Raw genomic sequence first — 21,676 nt, 5'->3', positions numbered from 1 at the left:
CGAACACAGCACAAGGTTCGGCTATACTTGTGTGGTATAGTTGTAAATATAAACTCTAGCCACTGATTCTTCACATGCTCGTCCCTGGGCAGTGAAATAAAGGTCGCTTTTGATGCGCACTTCAGAACACAGCCACAGCGTCTTGTTGTCGCCATGATGTTTTCAAGTTTTCCCTGGTGTCTGCGCGCGCAATGAGTGGGCGCGGACAATTTGATAATTTTTCGTCTTGACGTCACAACGAAAAGGAAAATGACTCGTTGGAAAAACGATTCATTACATTGACTCAGTCGACTCCTACTTTTGAGAGACAATAACTTTTTTTACGGTGAACTTTCATATATAAAACTTTGCAGGATGTTTTTGTTCACTTAAATCTGTTACACACTACATGAAAGGTCATTTTCAAAATTCCATAATAGGTGCCCTTTAAAGAACCAATGAAATGGCTTGTCATGCACACTTTTTATTTTTTCCAATTCGAACTGGAACTTGGGAAGGACGTATTAAAGTGCCTTTTTTTAAAATAATCAAGTGGCTTTAATTTACATCATGGCCATGAACCATGATTTACTACTAGTTGATTGGTTGAAGGACAGGTGGCATATGTACTGCATTTGAAAAAGAACATAATTCTCGTTTGTTAATAAAGTACATTTTATGTAGGTATACGGGTGATAGTATAAATACTAGTCCTGTCATTCGATAAAATGTTTCATAGCTAATCATGATTAATCGCAGATTTTTGCAAGCAGTGAAATTCGACTTTATAGTCTATATTTCATTTCTTGTCAAAATGCATTTATTTTCCTTTATGAAAGTAAACAAAACAATATGCAACAATAAAATACTTTTAACATTTTCAAAACAAAGCCTTCCACGGTATAAAGATAGAAATGTACTAAATTAGCACCAATTTAAAGGTGCTATATGTAATATTTTAAATGTGCTAAATCATAAAATGAGAATTTGAGAATTAGGAAACATGCTAAGCTGAAATACTGGCTTCTCCGATATCAATGCTACAGCCAGTATATTCTACTTTGATGTTTCCATACCGGGCCGGAATTTCTGTTTATGTTTTGGCATGTGTGATCCCGCCCACTGCCCACTCACCAATAGTATTTCGGCACCGCAGCATTGCCAGATTTTAACAGATTTGCAGGCAAACAACACTGCGTGCAGCAGTCATGGAAGCCAGCAAACGAACTGGAAAAAGCCTCGCCATCCATCTAAAAACCTCCATGACCAGAGGCGTAGTAAAACAAGGATAAATATCGGAGATGCCTTTGGAAGATGGAGAACTCCTTTAAATCGAATGCTGAGTTGGCAACTTCAGGCAACCCACATGCGCTTCGAGTCTGGGGCTGGACAGACCACTCTCCAATATTTTTAATTTGGACTGCAGTACCCATTTCAATCGCTTGCTGTCAATCTTGCATATAGCGCCTTTAAGGAACATAAAACATTTCCCAAAGCGGCAGTGGGAGATTGACTAATTGAAAGAACTAGTCCCAAAGATAGTTTGCATATTCATTGCAATGGGCATTAAATAATTTAAATCCTCATCCTCAACAATATTATTCAGCTGGCAGACTGTGGCTATCCGCTTTGCTACAGCAATTGTAAAGCCGCCTTCATGATTCATCCGGATATCCTACTCATTTGAGAGACTGCTTTTAGCATACTATATATTTGGGAATTATGCAGATTCACTGCGTTATTGGTTGCAGGTGGTATAAGGGGGCTCAACACTGTCCTAAAGAGCATTTGATTGCACACAAATGTTTAGTGCAGCATGAGAAAAAGGAAGACTGTACATTTTAAATGCCTATATCTGCTTAAATGTGTCAACTCTTAGCTGTAAACTAGCATGAAAATGGCTTCAAAGCTAATAGACATATGGCCACAAAACTACAATTTCGATTCAATGGGGTCTTTAAAGTCCTGTTTAGGATGACTTTCTAGTGCTGCATTCAGTTTTGTTGTTCTTGCGCTGTGCTACACTGCTTGTGGCAGATATGATGATGCTTTTTCATGCTCTTTATCTCCCACTTGGTGGCTTTCTGATTGCTATGTAGGCAGGTAGTGGTTTTCTCCCTGAGTGAGCCAATTCCTCCTCCATCCTGGGTAAGCCTCATTTTGAAAGATTGGGTTACCTCGCTTCAATCTGGGCCGAACCCTTTCATAGCTCTGGTATTGATTAATACCTCCTTCAATGAAATGTAGACTGAATGGCACAAAGGAGACTTTAAGCATGGTATTTATAGAACTACTCTGCTAAATGCGGGCTCGACTCTGCTCATGCTCCCTTTTACTGTTTGAGAAAATGCAATTAGCATCTTCTCTAATATCACATATTAGCACAGTACGCCATGATACTTACTAATGATTTAGCTGTCAAAGATTTATTCAGATGCTTAGCCCTGCTAGTCATTCCTTTAACACTAGGCTGATTTCATGGATGAATTTGGCATGTTTGTATATTCACTTCTCTGCCTTCAAAAGGTGTGACTCAGTTAATATCGGCAACTCGTTGTCTTGAAAAATTGGACTAGTTTATTTTCATTTGTCAAAATGCTTCCATGTGGTTTGGGGATGGTAGTGGATGCTGTGATGAGGAGGAGGGCTGGGCTGTTAGGATGGATGCCTGTCACTAAGTTACCGCAATCAGCCGGGAGAGGGATAAAGAGGAGCCGCAGACGCCCGTTTGGGAGAGAGATTGAGGTGCACACAGCCGCTAAACATGTACATCTCCCTCTCTGTCCCAAACTTGTGTCTCTGGCTCCTCTTTATCCCTCTAGTGGCTGATTGCGGTAACTCTATGACAGGTGTCCATCCTAACGGCCCAGCCCCGCCGCCCTCCTCGTCACAGATGCGTAGCTGTTAAGGGATTTAGACGGGCAAGGAGGTGGTGAGAACTGGCTTGACGACATAAATAATATTTTAATGAGAAACTTAAACCAAAGACAAAGACAAACACACATGACGGACATGTCCGTAAACGACTCTTTCTCCCACACCATCCTCCACAGTCGGCCTTTATCCCTCTCGGAGGCTTGATTAGCCTGTTAAGGGACCAGGTGTGTATAATCACAACCCGGCCCTGCCCTCTGCCCTGCCACATTCCTCCCTCGCTCTCTCAGGCAGGGGAGCCCCCGGCATGACGTACACCCCCTTTCCCTGGGGAGGGGCGTGCCTTTCTCCCCATCTGCCGGCAGGTCATCCTACTTACTAAAAATTTCCGAAATTTAAATGAGAGGGAAAAGGCCAACGCGGGGGGGAGAGAGAGAGAGAGAGAGAGAGAGAGAGAGAGAGAGAGAGAGAGAGAGAGAGAGAGAGATGAAAAAAAAAAAACTTACTCGCCAGTTCTCTGATATGCAGTAGCTTGTTTCTCGGCCACTCCTCCACCCTCTAACGGAGGACAGCCGCGCCTCGTCCCCCAGCAGATGGCCGTGGCTGCTCCATAGAGGTGGACGGTAGTGGCGATAACTCTACAACCGCGTATCCCTCCTCCTTCCCGGATTTCGGTACCACTGTAAAGGGATTTAGACGGGTAAGGAGGAGGCAAGAACTGGCTTGACGACATAAATTATATTTTAATGAGAAACTTGCATGACAAACACGCATGATTCCCACACAATCCTCCGCAGTCAGCCTTTATCCCTCTTGGAGGCTTGATTAGCCTGTTAAGGGACCGGGTGTGTATAATCCTGACCTGGCCCCACCCTCCGCCCTGCCACAGTAGCTAATGTACTATAGATGGTCAAATGTCACTAGTTGCAAGCAAAAGGTGAGTACTAACGAGTATTTCTGTTATACAGTAAATAAACCTTTTTAAGAGACACATTGTCTCTATTCCCATTTATAAGCAATCACACGGAAGCAAATGCTTATGCGACTGCGTGGCACCCACTGGCTGATATGCCTAGTTTATTTCCACCAATAACACTGAATGCGGGTCGAAATAGATCTGTGAAGATCGCTGTAGCTATAGAGAACTGATCCATGGCCAGCTTATTCAATGAAACCGATTTCTGTCTGCTTGGCTGTCTGCCCGTGCTGTTTGAGAGGTGCTCTGGAATATCAATGTTAAGGCCTGTGTTTCAGTCCTGGCGGAGGCCCTTTGCAGTGCTTCAACCGCACAGCTGTGTCTTTGTGGACGTGTGATTTTGGTGCTATGCCCTGCCAATGCCATACAGATGCATCCACAATAGCACATGGTGCCGACTGGACACATATTGCCTAAGTGCTTAAATGTAAGAAGGTCTGGCTCTAGACACAGGCTCTTTGGCTAAGTGACTGGGGAAAGCTTTTAGTCAGTAACATTCAGGAATGCTAAAAGTAATCCTGGAGTCAGTTAATGAGCTATACGTAGGTGAGTCCAAAAAGTATTAATGAGCTTCTGTTGCACTCCAGTCGTTTGAGTTTATCATACATTTGTAGTATGATTATTGTTCAAAGATTAGTTCCTTAAAATGTCATCATCAGCTCTTTTCCTATGAAAGTGAATGGGGATTGAGGTTGACGAGCTTTAAAAAAACCCTAAAGGTCATTTTGATATTTACGAAGATTGCACAGAAGTGTATGGATTTGAAGTCTGTATTACATTAGAGTGCATGTCCTAGCAGAATTGTGAATTGATTTACCAAATATATTCCAACACACAAGCACTACAGATGCTTCAAATCACTCTGGCTTACATCTACTTCTTATTACTCATTAAAATCTAATTTTTGGGCTTGTTTTTCTGGATATTTGCTGCGTATATCTCTTAACGATTTACTGATTAAATTTACAAGAGCTACTGGCTCTTTTTTTACACCAGTCTGTGCCGGATATGCAGGTGAACCTGATCTGCTGCATATTGCCTGTGGGACACAACAAACAAATGTGTTTTTCCACTGAATTTCTTTGTTGCTGTGAATGGCACCCTGGGTTAATGAAATTTTGTTGCCTGAGAGATTTTTCTGCTAAATGTGAAAATGTTGCTTTCGGGCCACTTTAAACGATCTAGATTATATTGGAAGCGAACGGCTTACAAAAACATACAGTACACCACCATTTCACTTTGGTTTCACTCAGCCAGTCCCTGAATCCTACATGCGGTGTGCCACATCACTGCTACATCGTGTGTTTTTTTGGGTGATTTTTGTTTTATCTAGGAGCTCGTTTTTGCAGTGACTTTGTCTTCTCTTTTTTGTGAATTAGGACTGGCATCCCTATGGGGGTTCGAAGTAATTTTGCAACATCTGTCCAGGTCTAAGTTCTCTGATTTGACCCCATTCCATATAATGCTTATTTTGAAGACAAGGTGGGCTCCATGAAGGAGGTGGTGGCGTCTTTGAGTATGTATATGGGCAGTTATAGGCAGACTACCATGGGTATTTGCATTGTCGAGCCACAGTCGTCTTCTCTTTATCGAATTGAACGTGACCTGCACAATCGAATCGGTGAAGAATGAACGTCAGTTGAGGAAAAGATGTAGACGTTGTGTGGCTGAACTATTGCATCATAGTAGAGCATCGAAGAAGTCAGCTAACTAGCTTGTCAACAGCGAGACGCAAACAGTCAAAACAACGTGGCAAATGTTACCACCAAGTGTGTTTCTTACATTCTTTACATGTTGATTTAGGTGCAGATGAGATGTACGTTATCCGTTGTGCTTATGGTGATGTCCAAAGGCAGAAGATGATGCAATTTGCTCCTGGATTGTCCGACCTATACGAGCTCTGCTTTTCTTCACTTTTATCCTTATAAACTGCGTGTAAAGCGTAATAAGAACATTTAGACTGAGGAGAGATGTCGTGAATAAATGGATGATTACGAAAATATATGGTCTGTCTGTATTTCCCTAGCGATCACTGTATATTTCAAATAAATTCTGTATTGGTAGCTGTTAGGGATGCGCCGATCGATTGGCCATGGATCGGTATCGGCCGATATGACTCGATCGGTGATCTGTAATATGGCCTAACGCATAAACCGATCGCTCATGTCGCAAAAGACGCACGGCTCCTTTAAGACTTCAGCAGCACTGGGATGGCATTGTGGACATGTGTGAGGAATACTGGAATAGTGTTGCGGCTCCATCGCTCCGGGCGGTCGGGCTACTCCATCCCCAGCGGATGGCAGTGGGCTCCCCTGGGTGGATGGCTGTTGAGGACTCCTCCGGGCATCCCCCCTCCTTACAGAGTTTCGGCACCAGTGTAAAGGGATATAGATGGGCTAGGAGGAGGCGAGAACCGGCTTGACAATATAAATAATAGTTTTAATTAGAAACTTAAACAAAAGACACAAACACATATGACTGACATGCCCGTAAACAATCTCTCTCCCTTTGGACACTCTGCGTGCCTTTTACAGTGGGTACGGAAAGTATTCAGACCCCTTAAATTTTTCACTCTTTGTTATATTGCAGCCATTTGCTAAAATCATTTTAAGTTCATTTTTTTTCCTCATTATTGTACACAGAGCACCCCATATTGACAGAAAAACACAGAATTGTTGACATTTTTGCACATTTATTAAAAAAGAAAAACTGAAATATCACATGGTCCTAAGTATTCAGACCCTTTGCTGTGACACTCATATATTTAACTCAGGTGCTGTCCATTTCTTCTGATCATCCTTGAGATGGTTCTACACCTTCAATTGAGTCCAGCTGTGTTTGATTATACTGATTGGACTTGATTAGGAAAGCCACACACCTGTCTATATAAGACCTTACAGCTCACAGTGCATGTCAGAGCAAATGAGAATCATGAGGTCAAAGGAACTGCCTGAAGAGCTCAGAGACAGGATTGTGGCAAGGCACAGATCTGGCCAAGGTTACAAAAACATTTCTGCTGCCCTTAAGGTTCATAAGAGCACAGTGGCCTCCATAATCCTTAAATGGAAGACGCTTGGGACTGACCAGAACCCTTCCTAGAGCTGGCTGTCCGGCCAAACTGAGCTATCGGGGAGAAGAGCCTTGGTGAGAGAGGTAAAGAAGAACCCAAAGATCACTGTGGCTGAGCTCCAGAGATGCAGTCGGGAGATGGGAGAAAGTTGTAGTAAGTCAACCATCACTGCAGCCATCCACCAGTCGGGGCTTTATGGCAGAGTGGCCCGACGGAAGCCTCTCCTCAGTGCAAGACACATGAAAGCCCGCATGGAGTTTGCTAAAAAAAAACACCTGAAGGACTCCAAGATGGTGATAAATAAGATTCTCTGGTCTGATGAGACCAAGATAGAACTTTGTGGCCTTAATTCTAAGCGGTATGTGTGGAGAAAACCAGGCACTGCTCATCACCTGTCCAATACAGTCTCAACAGTGAAGCATGGTGGTGGCAGCATCATGCTGTGGGGGTGTTTTTCAGCTGCAGGGACAGGACGACTGGTTGCAATCGAGGGAAAGATGAATGCGCCAAGTACAGGGATATCCTGGACAAAAACCTTCTCCAGAGTGCTCTGGACCTCAGACTGGGCCGAAGGTTCACCTTCCAACAAGACAATGACCCTAAGCACACCGCTAAAATAACGAAGGAGTGGCTTCACAACAACTCCGTGACTGTTCTTGAATGGCCCAGCCAGAGCCCTGACTTAAACCCAATTGAGCATCTCTGGAGAGACCTGAAAATGGCTGTCCACCAACGTTTACCATCCAACCTGACAGAACTGGAGAGGATCTGCAAGGAGGAATGGCAGAGGATACCCAAATCCAGATGTGAGAAACTTGTTGCATCTTTCCCAAAAAGACTCATGGCTGTATTAGATCAAAAGGGTGCTTCTACTAAATACTGAACAAAGGGTCTGAATACTTAGGACCATGTGATATTTCAGTTTTTCTTTTTTAATAAATGTGCAAAAATGTCAACAATTCTGTGTTTTTCTGTCAATATGGGGTGCTGTGTGTACAATAATGAGGAAAAAAATGAACTTAAATGATTTTAGCAAATGCTAAAGCTTTTATTGAAACCAAGCGGCTAAAACGGCGCCGCCTCAACATCTGTTTTTAGTGATGTCACAAAAGGTACTCCTTAATTCATGACCGGCTCTACAGAAAAACATCAACGCCTACTTTACATCATAGCACCCTTGGCCCCGCCCACTGGGCATCAGTTCGTAAAGAGAGATTTAGAGAGCAGGATATTGGCCTACTGTTTGTCCTCTTGTTGTTTTGTGCATAAACTGCTCAACAATCTGTTCTTTTGCCAATCTGTGCTATTTTTAAGTGTTGGTTTATGTAAATATGCACTACATGGGCATCTTTGACCATTTTGATGCATTTCCGGTAATCTGCACCTTTGTGCTGGATGATACTGGAAACTGGATGTGTGCATCTTCAGAGTGCTTTGGACTAAGTATGTGCAACATGCGGATGTGTCATCAGTGTATATCAGCGTGGATTGTATGTGAACGAGTCATAAAATTATTCAGGCTTTGCAAAGGAATGGTCAATGAAGGATGGGGCAGTTAAAAACACTATTGGACCCGATCAAAACCGTGATTAAACGGTTCCATGTCATGAATATTCCAGTGGTGGTGGCGTAGTGGGCTGAAGCACATAACTGGTAATCAGAAGGTTGCTGGTTCGATCCCCAAAGCCACCACCATTGTGTCATTGAGTAAGACACTTAACTCCAGGTTGCTCTGGGGGATTGTCCCTGTAATAAGTGCACTGGAAATCGCTTTGGATAAAAGCATCTGCCAAATGCATAAATGTAAATGTAATAATAAAACGATATAAAAAAAAAAAGAGCATTTCATGACCACTTTAAAAAAAGCAAAAATCTCTGACATTTAAGCACAAATTCTTACAATAGAAGTTAATGGGGGCCAATCCTTAAACGTAAAAATATGCGTGTTAACATGATTTAAGGATGATAAAATCACGTACTAAAAAAGTTACGTTCTTCACCTTTACAGAGTCAATAATTCATATTTAACTTTAAATCTTATTCGAGAATAGTTACATGATTTCCTATAAGGCTTTAAAATCTTGTAAAGTATTGCACAGGTGTAGAATGACGGCAAGAAAGAAAAGAAATCTGTTCAATTTTATGTGAATGAGTAATTATGAAAACACGTGATGAATAGTTTTCTTTATTTGGCTTGGCAAAGTCCTCCCATGTGCCTTGAAGGTTAATAGAAATGACTGTCTTTTCTATGAGCATGATGCCAAAAAGCTTTTCATGTTCATTCATAATGTTTCCCTTAACTGGGGTGTCCAAGAGAAGAGGACAGTCTGGGGCTTTGCAGGAAATGGCATTGTAAAAGCAATGATACCGCTGCTCTCCCCTCCTCCCCTTCACCTCCCTAGCTAGAATTCACTCTGAGAGGACGTGCCAAAACCCATTTTGGCTTCACCTTCCTCTCAGTCCTGTTAGATGTAGATAAATGACCTGCCGCTGAAGTGTACACGGTGGTAATAACTAAAGAAATGATGCACCTCACTCCCTTATCAGACATCCGACTGCTTGGCTACGCCAGCCTGGTTGCCTTCCCTGGGAGCCAAGCCAAATGTTTTTCTTTTGAAGACGAGGTTTCCAGTTTTTCTTCGCAAAGAATATCAATGCAAAGCAATGACATTATAAACCATTTTTTTAATTGTTCATTGTGTGAGATTGCTTAAGAACTGCCAAGTACATTTTTGCTTGGATTTGTAACTACTTGCTGGTTTTGGGCTGAAAGAATTTGATTTAAAGGATTTCTTTGCTGTTTGTCTTGGTTTTTCATTTAGTCTCTTGCATTACACTTAGCACAGAGTTTAAACCAGACATTTTGGTTTATATTGTGCCGCTGAATTATGAGTAATACAGTGCCTTGCGAAAGTATTCGGCCCCCTTGAACTTTTTGACCTTTTGCCACATTTCAGGCTTCAAACATAAAGATATAAAATTGTAATTTTTTGTGAAGAATCAACAAGTGGGACACAATCATGAAGTGGAACGAAATATATTGGATATTTCAAACTTTTTTAACAAATAAAACACTGAAAAATTGGGCGTCCAAAATTATTCAGCCCCCTTAAGTTAATACTTTGTAGCGCCACCTTTTGCTACGATTACAGCTGTAAGTCGCTTGGGGTATGTCTCTATCAGTTTTGCACATCGAGAGACTGAAATTTTTGCCCATTCCTCCTTGCAAAACAGCTCGAGCTCAGTGAGGTTGGATGGAGAGCGTTTGTGAACAGCAGTTTTCAGTTCTTTCCACAGATTCTCGATTGGATTCAGGTCTGGACTTTGACTTGGCCATTCTAACACCTGGATATGTTTATTTGTGAACCATTCCATTGTAGATTTTGCTTTTATGTTTTGGATCATTGTCTTGTTGGAAGACAAATCTCCGTCCCAGTCTCAGGTCTTTTGCAGACTCCATCAGGTTTTCTTCCAGAATGGTCCTGTATTTGGCTCCATCCATCTTCCCATCAATTTTAACCATCTTCCCTGTCCCTGCTGAAGAAAAGCAGGCCCAAACCATGATGATGCCACCACCGTGTTTGACAGTGGGGATGGTGTGTTCAGGGTGATGAGCTGTGTTGCTTTTACGCCAAACATAACGTTTTGCATTGTTGCCAAAATGTTCGATTTTGGTTTCATCTGACCAGAGCACCTTCTTCCACATGTTTGGTGTGTCTCCCAGGTGGCTTGTGGCAAACTTTAAACAACACTTTTTATGGATATCTTTAAGAAATGGCTTTCTTCTTGTCACTCTTCCATAAAGGCCAGATTTGTGCAGTATACGACTGATTGTTGTCCTATGGACAGAGTCTCCCACCTCAGCTGTAGATCTCTGCAGTTCATCCAGAGTGATCATGGGCCTCTTGGCTGCATCTCTGATCAGTCTTCTCCTTGTATGAGCTGAAAGTTTAGAGGGACGGCCAGGTCTTGGTAGATTTGCAGTGGTCTGATACTCCTTCCATTTCAATATTATTGCTTGCACAGTGCTCCTTGGGATGTTTAAAGCTTGGGAAATCTTTCTGTATCCAAATCCGGCTTTAAACTTCTCCACAACAGTATCTCGGACCTGCCTGGTGTGTTCCTTGTTCTTCATGATGCTCTCTGTGCTTTAAACGGACCTCTGAGACTATCACAGAGCAGGTGCATTTATACGGACTTGATTACACACAGGTGGATTCTGTTTATCATCATTAGTCATTTAGGTCAACATTGGATCATTCAGAGATCCTCACTGAACTTCTGGAGAGCGTTTGCTGCACTGAAAGTAAAGGGGCTGAATAATTTTGCACGCCCAATTTTTCAGTTTTTTATTTGTTAAAGTTTGAAATATCCAATAAATTTCGTTCCACTTCATGATTGTGTCCCACTTGTTGTTGATTCTTCACAAAAAATTACAGTTTTATATCTTTTATGTTTGAAGCCTGAAATGTGGCAAAAGGTCAAAAAGTTCAAGGGGGCCGAATACTTTCGCAAGCCACTGTATTGACTAAATATTGTGTTGTAATGGATGTTTTTTTGAAAGTTTCCCACCAAAATTAGCTTGCAACCAAACTGTACTTGGCAGACCCCCAATGTACATGTTTGCACAAAGATTTAAATATTTGTTTTAATGGGAAAACTTATTTATTTTTATAAGAGTAGCCATCGATACCCCACTTCAGAGACAAGACTCCGTTTGCCCTTGGAACCAAATTCCAGTAATGTTTCGGTTATAATTGGGAGCAGAATACTGGTTATCTCTGTCCTTTATTAAAGAATGCAAAATCCAAAGCAAAAGGACTGACTCATACTAAACCTGTACATTATTTAAGATGGGCTTTCATACTAATACTCTCGCCCACAATGCAAATGAGGCTTAATGCCATCATAGGTTTGTTGCTGCTTGGCTTGCAGTACTTTTGCTGCTTCGCTTCACCTTTGCAGAGTCTAATAGTACTAATTGTGCTCTGAGTCCAACGCAGGTGCGCTGAAAGATCAGCACGCAGGACATACTAACAGAGTCCGTCAAGACACTGAACAACCCACTTCACCAGGCACAGTCTCTAGGGAGTAGACAATGTAGTTACAGAGCTCACCTGGCAAAACCTCTGATAATGAAGGGAAATTGAAATGTCTATTTAAAGTGCATCCCCACATCATTGATTCCCAATTGGTTCTTTGTTGATTGTGCTATGATCTTCCCTGCTATCACAGAATGGCTTTGGTAATCAAAAAGCTCATCTATTCAGTTGCATTAAACCATTTTAAATAACCAATCTAATTGCTCAATCTAATCTACTACTCTGAAAAAAGAGGATGGATGGATGGATGAATATGGTGCAACTACTGGATGCGTGCATTGATCGGACAACATGAAATGACATTCGCAATGCATTGAAATTCCATCATGATGCTTATTTCTGATTGAAACCAAATATTCAGCAGAAAATAATATAGGGATGGATCTTCCTTGACTGCGTGGCCTTGGTTACATTAGTCGAAAAGTTGTTTCGGTAGGATAGAAAGTAATTACATTTTCATCAAAGAAGATTATGCAAATTAGAGTAATGGTGCATTCACATACAACGCGATTGTATGTAATCGCGTGGCGCGAAACGCTCAAGTCTATGCAAAGACGTGAATAGATGCGAAATCGCTTCATTCGCGAAATCGCTTAATTCGCGCAAGTTGACATTGTTCAACTCGAGCGAGAAATTTGCATGGCGCGTTGTCGCGAAAGCCTATCATAATTGAGATTGTCTGGATGTCACTGACGTAGTAGCAGAAGAAATCTGGAAAAATGGATGAGAGAATTTTTGTTGTGGTGTGTGGGCACCCGGAATTGTATGACACAACGTCAACATATCTGGGACTTCCACAACAGATACAGAGTAGCAATCGTTGTGATATCGGCCATGGATGATGGCGGAAAATGTAAGTTGTCGTAGAAGCCCCTCCTGTCATTTTCCGGAAGAGAATGGGGAATACTCGTAGATTCGCGTTACCGTGCGTTCAGACCAGAGGCGGCGAGAGCGTCAAAATTCGCTCTGGCTGCCCTGCCAACAACGCTAACGAAAATTTGTGGATGCTCTGACATAGTTGAAATAGGCGGCAACGTTCGTTGAGTGCTTGGTTTTGTGAACTATATTTAAAGGGGCCACAAAACATCCAGACATGTCGACCGGTATCTTTTTGACGACATATCACAAGTAGCGTATATCCACATGAAATATTTAAATATAATATTATATAAACCATAATATCCACTTCATCAACTCACCTGGCACACTAACAATTTCAGACACCTTTGTCCACTCATCGTTTTTTTAATTGTATTTATATCCCTGTAATCAAACGGGGACGGATCAAATATTATGGGAAAACCTGCCACGGCAATAATCAGTTTCTCCTCCATTTTGTTTCTTCAGAACAATTTTTTGGTGGGAACCAACGTTTACATGGTTGTGTTCTCTAGACTTCGCTAGAGCGGAGCACATGTATACTCCAATAGGTTGCCGCCGAACCTCGTCAAAGCTCATTACCATAATGTTGCCCGCACTTGAACTTTCCTCTGACGCCCAAGACGCGCCGCTTCTCGCCACCGAGAGACGCTGGCTGTCACAGAAAATGAATGACTTCCGGTCCATTTGACGCTCTCGACGCCTCTGGTCTGAACGCACGGTTACTGGCGCGAACGCAAGTTTAAACACATTTAATCCAGCGGGCAAACTCACTCCTGCCGATGTGAATTTTTTTGTGTTGTATTTGAAGGCACCATTAGAGGTCGACCGATATATATCGGTTTTACATATTAATCTGCGCTAATAGTTGCTTTTTGGAACTATCGGTTATCGGCAAAAGTCAACACGTATGACAACTGACAATGTTTACTTTATAGTGATTCTATTGTAATACATTGTGGATGATTGTAAGAGCGCATGTTTTGTTTCTTCTTTGTTTGTGTGAGCTGAAAGCAAAGACATTTCAAAATAAGAGTCCCAAGTGGATTTCGGGCTTGTTTATAATTGAAATGTGAAGTTGGGGTGGGATATATATCGAAGAGCGTGTCCCTTATTTCAATGGCCACTTATGTTTTTTTCCCCTGATGCCCTCTTTGCTTGCTTAGTTGCCGATGTCTTTTTTGTTTTATGCACACCCTACAACGTAGTATAGCCCATCTGTGTGTGCTCCATTATATTAATCAGCCTCATGTGTTCTCACACTGCTGATGGGATTACACGACTCATCCCAGCTCATCCCTGCTGTGCTTTCACTTGTACGGAGTTGTCTTCTGTTTTTACTGGCCTCTTTTGCATTTGTAAGGTTAACATGATAGACTTGAATGTTGTGTGGATCTTGAGAATAAACTCTTGAAGCACACTTCTTAGGCATTGATGCCTCCTGCTGGCTTTCTTTGGTAGTCCTTGTATGTGATTTATCAGTTGTAACAGTTTATTATTATGGTTATTATGATCTAAGTAAACTAGTTGTTAGTGTAAAACAGACCGTACCCTGGCCTGACCTGTTCAAAGTTGTTGCTCACACATTGCCTTGATGAGGCACGACTGCACTTGGTAGCTCCAAGCACCGAAATCTCATTGGTTCACTGGCTGTATATTAAACATAAAATGTGTTCTGATTGGCTTTAATTTTGCTTTACACAGAATTTTCCTTCCAGTCAGGATAGAAAGGCTACTTGACCCTGGAAAGGGCTACGTCTGAAATCGCGCGTTGTCAGGGAATGTACTGCATTTAATGAAGAACGTACCTCCCGGATGGTAAAACTTTTTTTTTCCAGGAATGCTGAAGAGTTTTATGAATGCACAATCTTCATCTGGGGATTTGGGCATTATCCCCTGACCCGAATATATGATGTAATGGTGAACATAATTTACTCTGTACCACAAGGAACAACTTTCTTTGGTGTTTATACACTCACCAGCCACTTTATTAGGTACACCTATACATTTACCTATTCATGTGATTTATCTAATCAGCCAATCGTGTGTCAGCAGTATATAAAATCATGCAGATATGGGTCAGGAGCTTCAGTTAATGTTCAACCTTCAGAATGGGGAAAAATGTGATCTCAGTGGGTTAGACTGTGGCGTGATTGTTGGTGCCAGACAGGCTTGTTTGAGTATTTCAGTAACTCCTGATCTCCTGGGATTTTCATGCACAACAGTCTCTAGAGTTTATAGAGTATGGTGCCAAAAACAAAAAACATCCAATGAGCGGCAGTTCTGTGGGAGAATATGGCTTGTTAATAACAAGAGTTCAGAGGAGAATGACCAGACTGGTACAAGCTGACAGGAAGGTGACAGTAATCCAGAAAAACACGTTTTACAACATTGCTATGCAGAAAAGCATTTCTAAAGTTTCAACATGTCGAACATTGTGGCGGATGGGCTACAGCATTTACATTTATGCATTTGGCAGATGCTTTTATCCAAAGCGACTTCTAATGCACTTATTACAGGGACAATCACCCCGGAGCAACCTGGAGTTAAGTGTCTTGCTCAAGGACACAATGGTGGTGGCTGTGGGGATCGAACCAGCAACCTTATGATTGCCAGTTATGTGCTTTAGCCCATTACACCACAACCACCACCACCACAACAGCAGCAGAAGACCCCTCCAGGTACCACTACTGTCAGCTTAAAACAGGAAACTGAGAGTGAAGTGGGCACAGGCTCACCAAAACTGGACAGTAGATGATTGAAAATACTTTGCCTGGTCTGACACATCTAGATTTCTGCTGAGGTACACAAATGGTCGGCCCACTGCAGCCTCAGTTTTCTGTTCTAAGCAGACAGTAGTGGTACCCGGAGGGGTCTTCTGCTGCTGTAGCCCATCTGCCTCAATGTTCTACGTGTTCAGAAATGCTTTTCTGCATATGTGGTTATTTGGGCTACTGTCACCTTCCTGTCAGCTTGGACCAGTATGGCCATTCTCCTCTGACCTCTGTCATTAACGAGACGTTTCCGTCCACAGAACTGCCACTTGCTGGATTTTTGATTGTTTTTCACACGTGAAAATCCCAGGAGATCAGCAGTTACAAATATACTCAAACCAGCCCATCTGGCACCAACAATCATGCCACGGTCTAAATCACTGAGATCACATTTTTCCCCATTCTGATGGTTGATGTGAACATTAACTGAGTCGCCTGACCCGTACCTGACTAGTGGTCCTCTGTCACTTTTTGAAACTCAGCATTTTGAATATGACACCTCCTCAACTCCCTTTCCATTTATGAGTAAGTGTCCAGTAGATGTGCTCTTCAGAATCTCCCTGGATGTAGCAGGTCATTCGTAAATGTATTGCCTACTCTTATAACTACTGAGGATTCGGACACCCTACTCCATTGGCATAATGCTTTTGGCAAACTATTTATTAGTGAAGTATGCATATACTGACACAGACAAGGTGGTCGAGTAGATTGGAAGGGGGCTTCCACAGCGGTGTCAGTGGGAACATTAGCCCTTTTGGCTCACTTATGTAGGGATTATGAGACACTACTCTACTCAAAGCGACTATACAAAAGGTGCTTCAATTCTTCTGACAAGATGGTTCCAACTAGATTTTAATATTTGACTAAAATTACACAGTTGAGGTTTAAGAATTGAAATGAAACGCAGCAGAACATACTGAAAATGGAGAACAGACAGCAGCAACTTGGTGTGGGTGAATGATTGTTTGTTTGCATGTGTTTGAGTGATACTGTTGCCACGTTTCCCAAGCCAAGCTTGGTGTAGCTCATCCACTGCCAAGCAGGAGAGGAACCCATTGTTACAGGGATGCTCAGACTGCTTCCTTCCTAGCATAGATGCAAATTTATGTTGTTTTATTTCACATGCATGAATAAAGGATAACCACATTCTCACCAGAGATACACAGTTCTTATAACCAGTCCAAACACACCTTTTAATTGCTTCTTTTTGTCATCCACCCGTACTTCCTCTCAACTATTTCCTGTCTCTTTCTCTTCATCTCTCTCTCACAGAATGCCAAGTCCTTGTCCTCTTCAGATAGCCTAGCGAAGGTGCAGGAGGTAGCAAGCTGGCTTTTGGAAATGAACCAGGATCTGCTGTCGGGGGGCAGCGGCAGCAGGGAAGCCCAGCAGCAGAGGCTGAGTCCTGGGGCAGCGGAGGCAGGTAACAGCACCTCCGGCCGCACATCCCAGTCCCAGGCAGAGCACATGAACCGGGTGCTGGAGGAGCCTGAACAGGAGGCGCAGCCACAAAGGAGGGAGCCAGGTGAGGAGGAGGAGGAGGATGGTAGAAGAGAGCCGCCGAGGGACAGAGAAGAGGAACCATGGCCGTCCGGCGGTGAGGCAGTGGAGGAAGGGCAGAGGGGTGAGGTGAATGGAGCAGAGAAGGGTGCCCAGTGGATGTGGGAGCAGGAGCAGCGACAACGCGGCAGGAGACTTCACGACGAGGAGGAGGAGGAGGAGGAGGAGAATGAGGTGGAGGAGAATAATAACAGTGGAAGGGAGGAGCACGTCGGGCCAGGTCTTCGTTCTGAAGACGAGGACCGGCCGGAGGAAGAGGAGGACGGAGAGGAGGAAATGGACCAGGACAGTGATGAGTTTGAGCATTCAGAAGAGAGTGGAAGGGAAGAGGAGGAGGCTGAAGAGGATGAAGAGGAAGGAGAGAATGGTCCCCACTCTCCCTCCATCAGGACCAGAATGTCGGACCTTAATGATAACACGGACCAGTCCTCTGGACATCAGCACCAAAGTTCACCGTCTGTCTTCAAGAATAAGGTAAGTGTACGAATTTAACATTTTTGGCTGGTTAAAGTCTGATTCTGATGAGGTCTAGTGTGTCATGCTGCCTTTAAGCACACCGGGCAAGTTCCTAATTATGAATTAAGCCAAGCACTCACAATATGACAGAGCACAGACTGGGGGTATCAACTACATGACCATTTGTCACATCTGAAACCACAATCCTGAAATTCATTCACAAACTCATGCACATAGCAATGGGAGAGTCTATTCCTGATAATATGTCAACAAACAACATGAAAGAAAGGCTTGCAACTACTGTTATTGCATTAATATGCGCATTAACCTGTGCATGCTCGATACTACTTTGGCTATTGCTCATTGGTGGTCTCTCGCTCGACTGGACAGTATGCACACCTGACGACTTGTTGGATAGATTTCAGACATGTTTGAGATCTGTTGTAGCGACTGCGACTTGTCGGGGCGAGTCCCAGGAGTACGCACACTACACGACCATTGGTTGTGCATTCTGAGACTTCTAGTTGCAGATCAGTCGCCAACTCAAAACATCAAAGGAGATGAGCTTGAGTTGTGTAGTTGTTATGACGCGTCACCTAGTCAAGTTGGAAACAATACAGAAGTAGCCAAAACAAATAAACAATGGATGACTTGGCAAAAGCTCATTTTTCAGTGGATTCGCATAACACACAGGATAAGTATCTGACAATTCATTTGCACAAAGCAAGCCACAAAGGGTCATTAGCTTCACATTTGTTGACTATTATCAGTGTTTTACACAATACCTTTTATTGTTGGTGAAATACAGCTCTGAAATCACGTGCATGTAACTTAAAACTTACTTGAAAGCCTCATAACTTGTGTTTTGTAGGCAGATGTTTTGTGAATTTAAACCAAAACGTTCTTTAACCATGGTGTTTGTCTCCCTCTACTGGGCAGTTTGAATTGTACATCAGAAAACACATCAGTTAACTTTATTTTCAAGCCTTGCTTTCATATACCCGGTCCTTAGTTTGGAAAGCTATCGCTGTCAGTGTGAAGTCTTATCCTTATCGACTGTCAGTTTTATAAGCAATGTGAATGAGATCCTTTTGCACATTCACATAGAGGTTGGTTGTTGAACAGATTTGACCCATTTTGGAGGCTTCCAACAACAGGCTCCAGATTAAAAGACAGGTGGCCTGTTATAACTTAACACTGACCTCTAGAGGAAAGAGTTGACTTAGTTTGAGCTTTATTTGACTGGACTGCTTGTTGTCTGTAGAGGCAAGTGTACTGGAAGTCTGAGAGTATACCCTGAGATGCCAGCTCTGTTTGTGTGTTTTGATGACATCAGATGGAAGATTGACCTCTAACTCAAACTTTAGGACCATGGCTGACATACTGAACGTCTCTCCAGACAATGGCTGTAATTGTTCCCTCTCCTCAATAAATCTAGTGCAGCAGTTTGGTTCTTGAAGTAAACATCACATTAATTGATTGCATAGGGGAATTGGTTATTACCAATGTACAAGACTTTATGAGCTTATAAAGACAGATCTAATGTAAGCTCTGAGGTGTGTATTCGCTGGTATATTGTTTCGCTAAAGCAATCAGTCAACGTCATTTTCAACTTCATTAAAAAAAATCGGAATTCCTTATGAAGCACTACACTACCCATGATCCCAAAGGGGGAAATCAACCAATCAGAGAAGTGTGGCAAACAAACCGTTGCAAAAGAGCCCAGAAGTGACCGCCCACTTCCATGATGGAGCAGTCTGTCTTCCTACACTCTCAAACAACTTATTTGAAAGGGCGGCTGTGGTTCAGTTGGTAGAGCGGGTTGGCCCCTAATCGCAGGGTTGGTGGTTCGATTCCCGGCTCACTTGACTCCACATGCCGAAGTGTCCTTGGGCAAGACACTGAACCCCAAGTTGCTCCCAATGGCAGGCTAGCGCCTTACATGGCAGCTCTGCCGTCATTGGTGTGTGAATGGTTGAATGAGTCAGTGTAAAGCACGGTAACCACTATGGTTAAAAAGGCGCTAGATAAGTGCAGACCATTTACCATTTATTCTGCAAAATAGTTTATTTTGATTCTACACTTCTATTCAACAGATTTAAATCAATAGTTTTATATTTTTCCATAGTTTTAAGTCCAATTATATCCTTCGCAGTGATCATGGGATTGTAGTTTGTCTGATTTTTCATACTTTTGTTTGCTTGAAATCAAAATTTGTAATAATGTAATTCACGTCAGAGTTGGTTGCTTTGGATCATGGCTTGGAACTCTTTTATGAAGAATGTACTGAAATCCCTATGATCCCATTTTAAATCCCTAAAATGGTTTTAGATTCAGTATGACAAATCACTGGACAGTATTTGTACCTGCATACATCCAGTGGCCATACAGGAAGTCCGTGACCATGGCACACAGCTGCCCTGGCATTCCAGGAATGTCTGCATGTATGTTTTGCTGAGTTATGTGCTATACATGCACGTTCACTAACATTTCATTCATGCTTTGTGCATTTTTATCATCAACTTGAATCAAGGAGCTATGGGGTGTGTTTTTGTGCAAAGGTAAAAGATAAAGCAAATGAACCGATGCAGAGAAGAGTGAGCGGGAGGGAATGCAAGAGCGCCCAGAACCCCCTCCTCCTAATCGCCTCAAAAAGCAAAACTGTCACGCTTGTCATCGCGCTGACGGAAGACGACCCAAAATCTTTGCACCAGTCCTCTCCGTTACCGAGCGCCATGGGGAATCGCAGTATGAAGAAGGTTGCACTGTTACTGGTGAGTGAACACCACCAGAGAACATCTGTGTGTGGGGAGTGTCTCCATCCATCTTTGTAGCCGCTGTGCTTTCTGGCTAAGAACGCAAAGTGATTATCTGATTGTGAGTCGCAAGAGATGCTAAAGTCTGGAAAATGGTGATGGACATCAGTTGTTTAACTATCTCGTTGGGAACTGCACTTGTGCCTGTTAAGCTTTCTAGGCAGCTGACAAGGTTTCAAACACTTTTGGATACATTTCTCTTTAATGCATTTGAAATAATTAAGCGAAACGTGTTTATCATTGCTTAGCGTTTGGTTCGACTCGATCCTGTATCTGTGGCTTGTGTCCTTTTCCCCATGGCTCATCAAGATTTCATTAAGAACTTGAATAGGGAGTGCTGACCCTTTGAAAATGAGGTCGTTCTAAAATATTTTCCTTGAGGAAATATTGTCCCAGCCTGTCTTATCTCTGGTTGGAATCATGCATTCAGGGCTTTTCAAATTGGTGAGAAGAAAAGTGATTGCTTGTATCCAACACTTTTCTTTGTGGTGTTTTTGAAGGATCATTGCTCTAGGATGCATTTTGTGCCGTTGGAATTGCGTAGCCGGTTGGAATGTAACCGTTTCGGAGCACCTGTGTTCATATGGGACTGCCTTACGGAATGCCTCTGACATGTTTGGCAAGCCTCTTGTCAGCGAGACAGATGCAGGCAGACTCCTAAATTAACTTTTTATCTGACAGTGGTAGACATTTGCAGATATGTAATAATAAGACATACCTTGATAATAACCATGCACAATATTGTTATCATGAGCACTTCAAAATACAGTGAATATTACTTGATAACCTATTAACCAAATTCTTCAACATTCCCAACACTGTAACTCTTACAGTAGGGCTGGGCGATATGGCCAAAATTGTTATCACGATAATCTTTTTCATATTGTTCGATATCGATATTTATCATGATATACATTTACACATTGCAGTTGACCGAAGAAAAGAAGAAAAAATTTATTCTAAACAGTCGAAATAGTCTCTACAAAACTGCACAGGGGGTCCAGAGATGGCCAAAGCAGCGGGATCTGCGGGATCTTTTACCAATTTTACCGTCTTTTACCGTTTATCAATTGAATTGAATGTTAAAAGATCATCTGTTTGTCCTGAAGCATAGTGACAGCAGTTCAGTGTTTGTTGGAATATTTGTACATTATAACGAAATATTTTGTATATTTCTTTAGATTCAGATA

The 21,676-nt window shown here is 42.4% G+C and overlaps 1 protein-coding gene across 2 annotated transcripts in view; it reads left to right on the top strand.

Annotated features, from left to right (window-relative positions):
- LOC127651457 (F-box/WD repeat-containing protein 7-like) overlaps window positions 1-21,676 on the top strand; it is a 173,246-nt gene that overhangs the window by 52,782 nt on the left and 98,788 nt on the right. For both annotated transcript variants that reach the window (XM_052137289.1, XM_052137288.1), the window contains one exon: window positions 16,927-17,688. In XM_052137289.1, the coding sequence (XP_051993249.1) occupies window positions 16,996-17,688 (693 nt within the window). In that variant the 5' untranslated portion in view covers window positions 16,927-16,995. The remainder of the gene's footprint in view (window positions 1-16,926; window positions 17,689-21,676) is intronic.

This window comes from Xyrauchen texanus, chromosome 11 (assembly GCF_025860055.1).
Source record: "Xyrauchen texanus isolate HMW12.3.18 chromosome 11, RBS_HiC_50CHRs, whole genome shotgun sequence".
NCBI classification, from domain to species: domain Eukaryota; kingdom Metazoa; phylum Chordata; class Actinopteri; order Cypriniformes; family Catostomidae; genus Xyrauchen; species Xyrauchen texanus.
The sequence above is the reverse complement of the archived record's forward strand: the minus strand, read 5'-3'. Positions and strand labels throughout refer to the sequence as shown.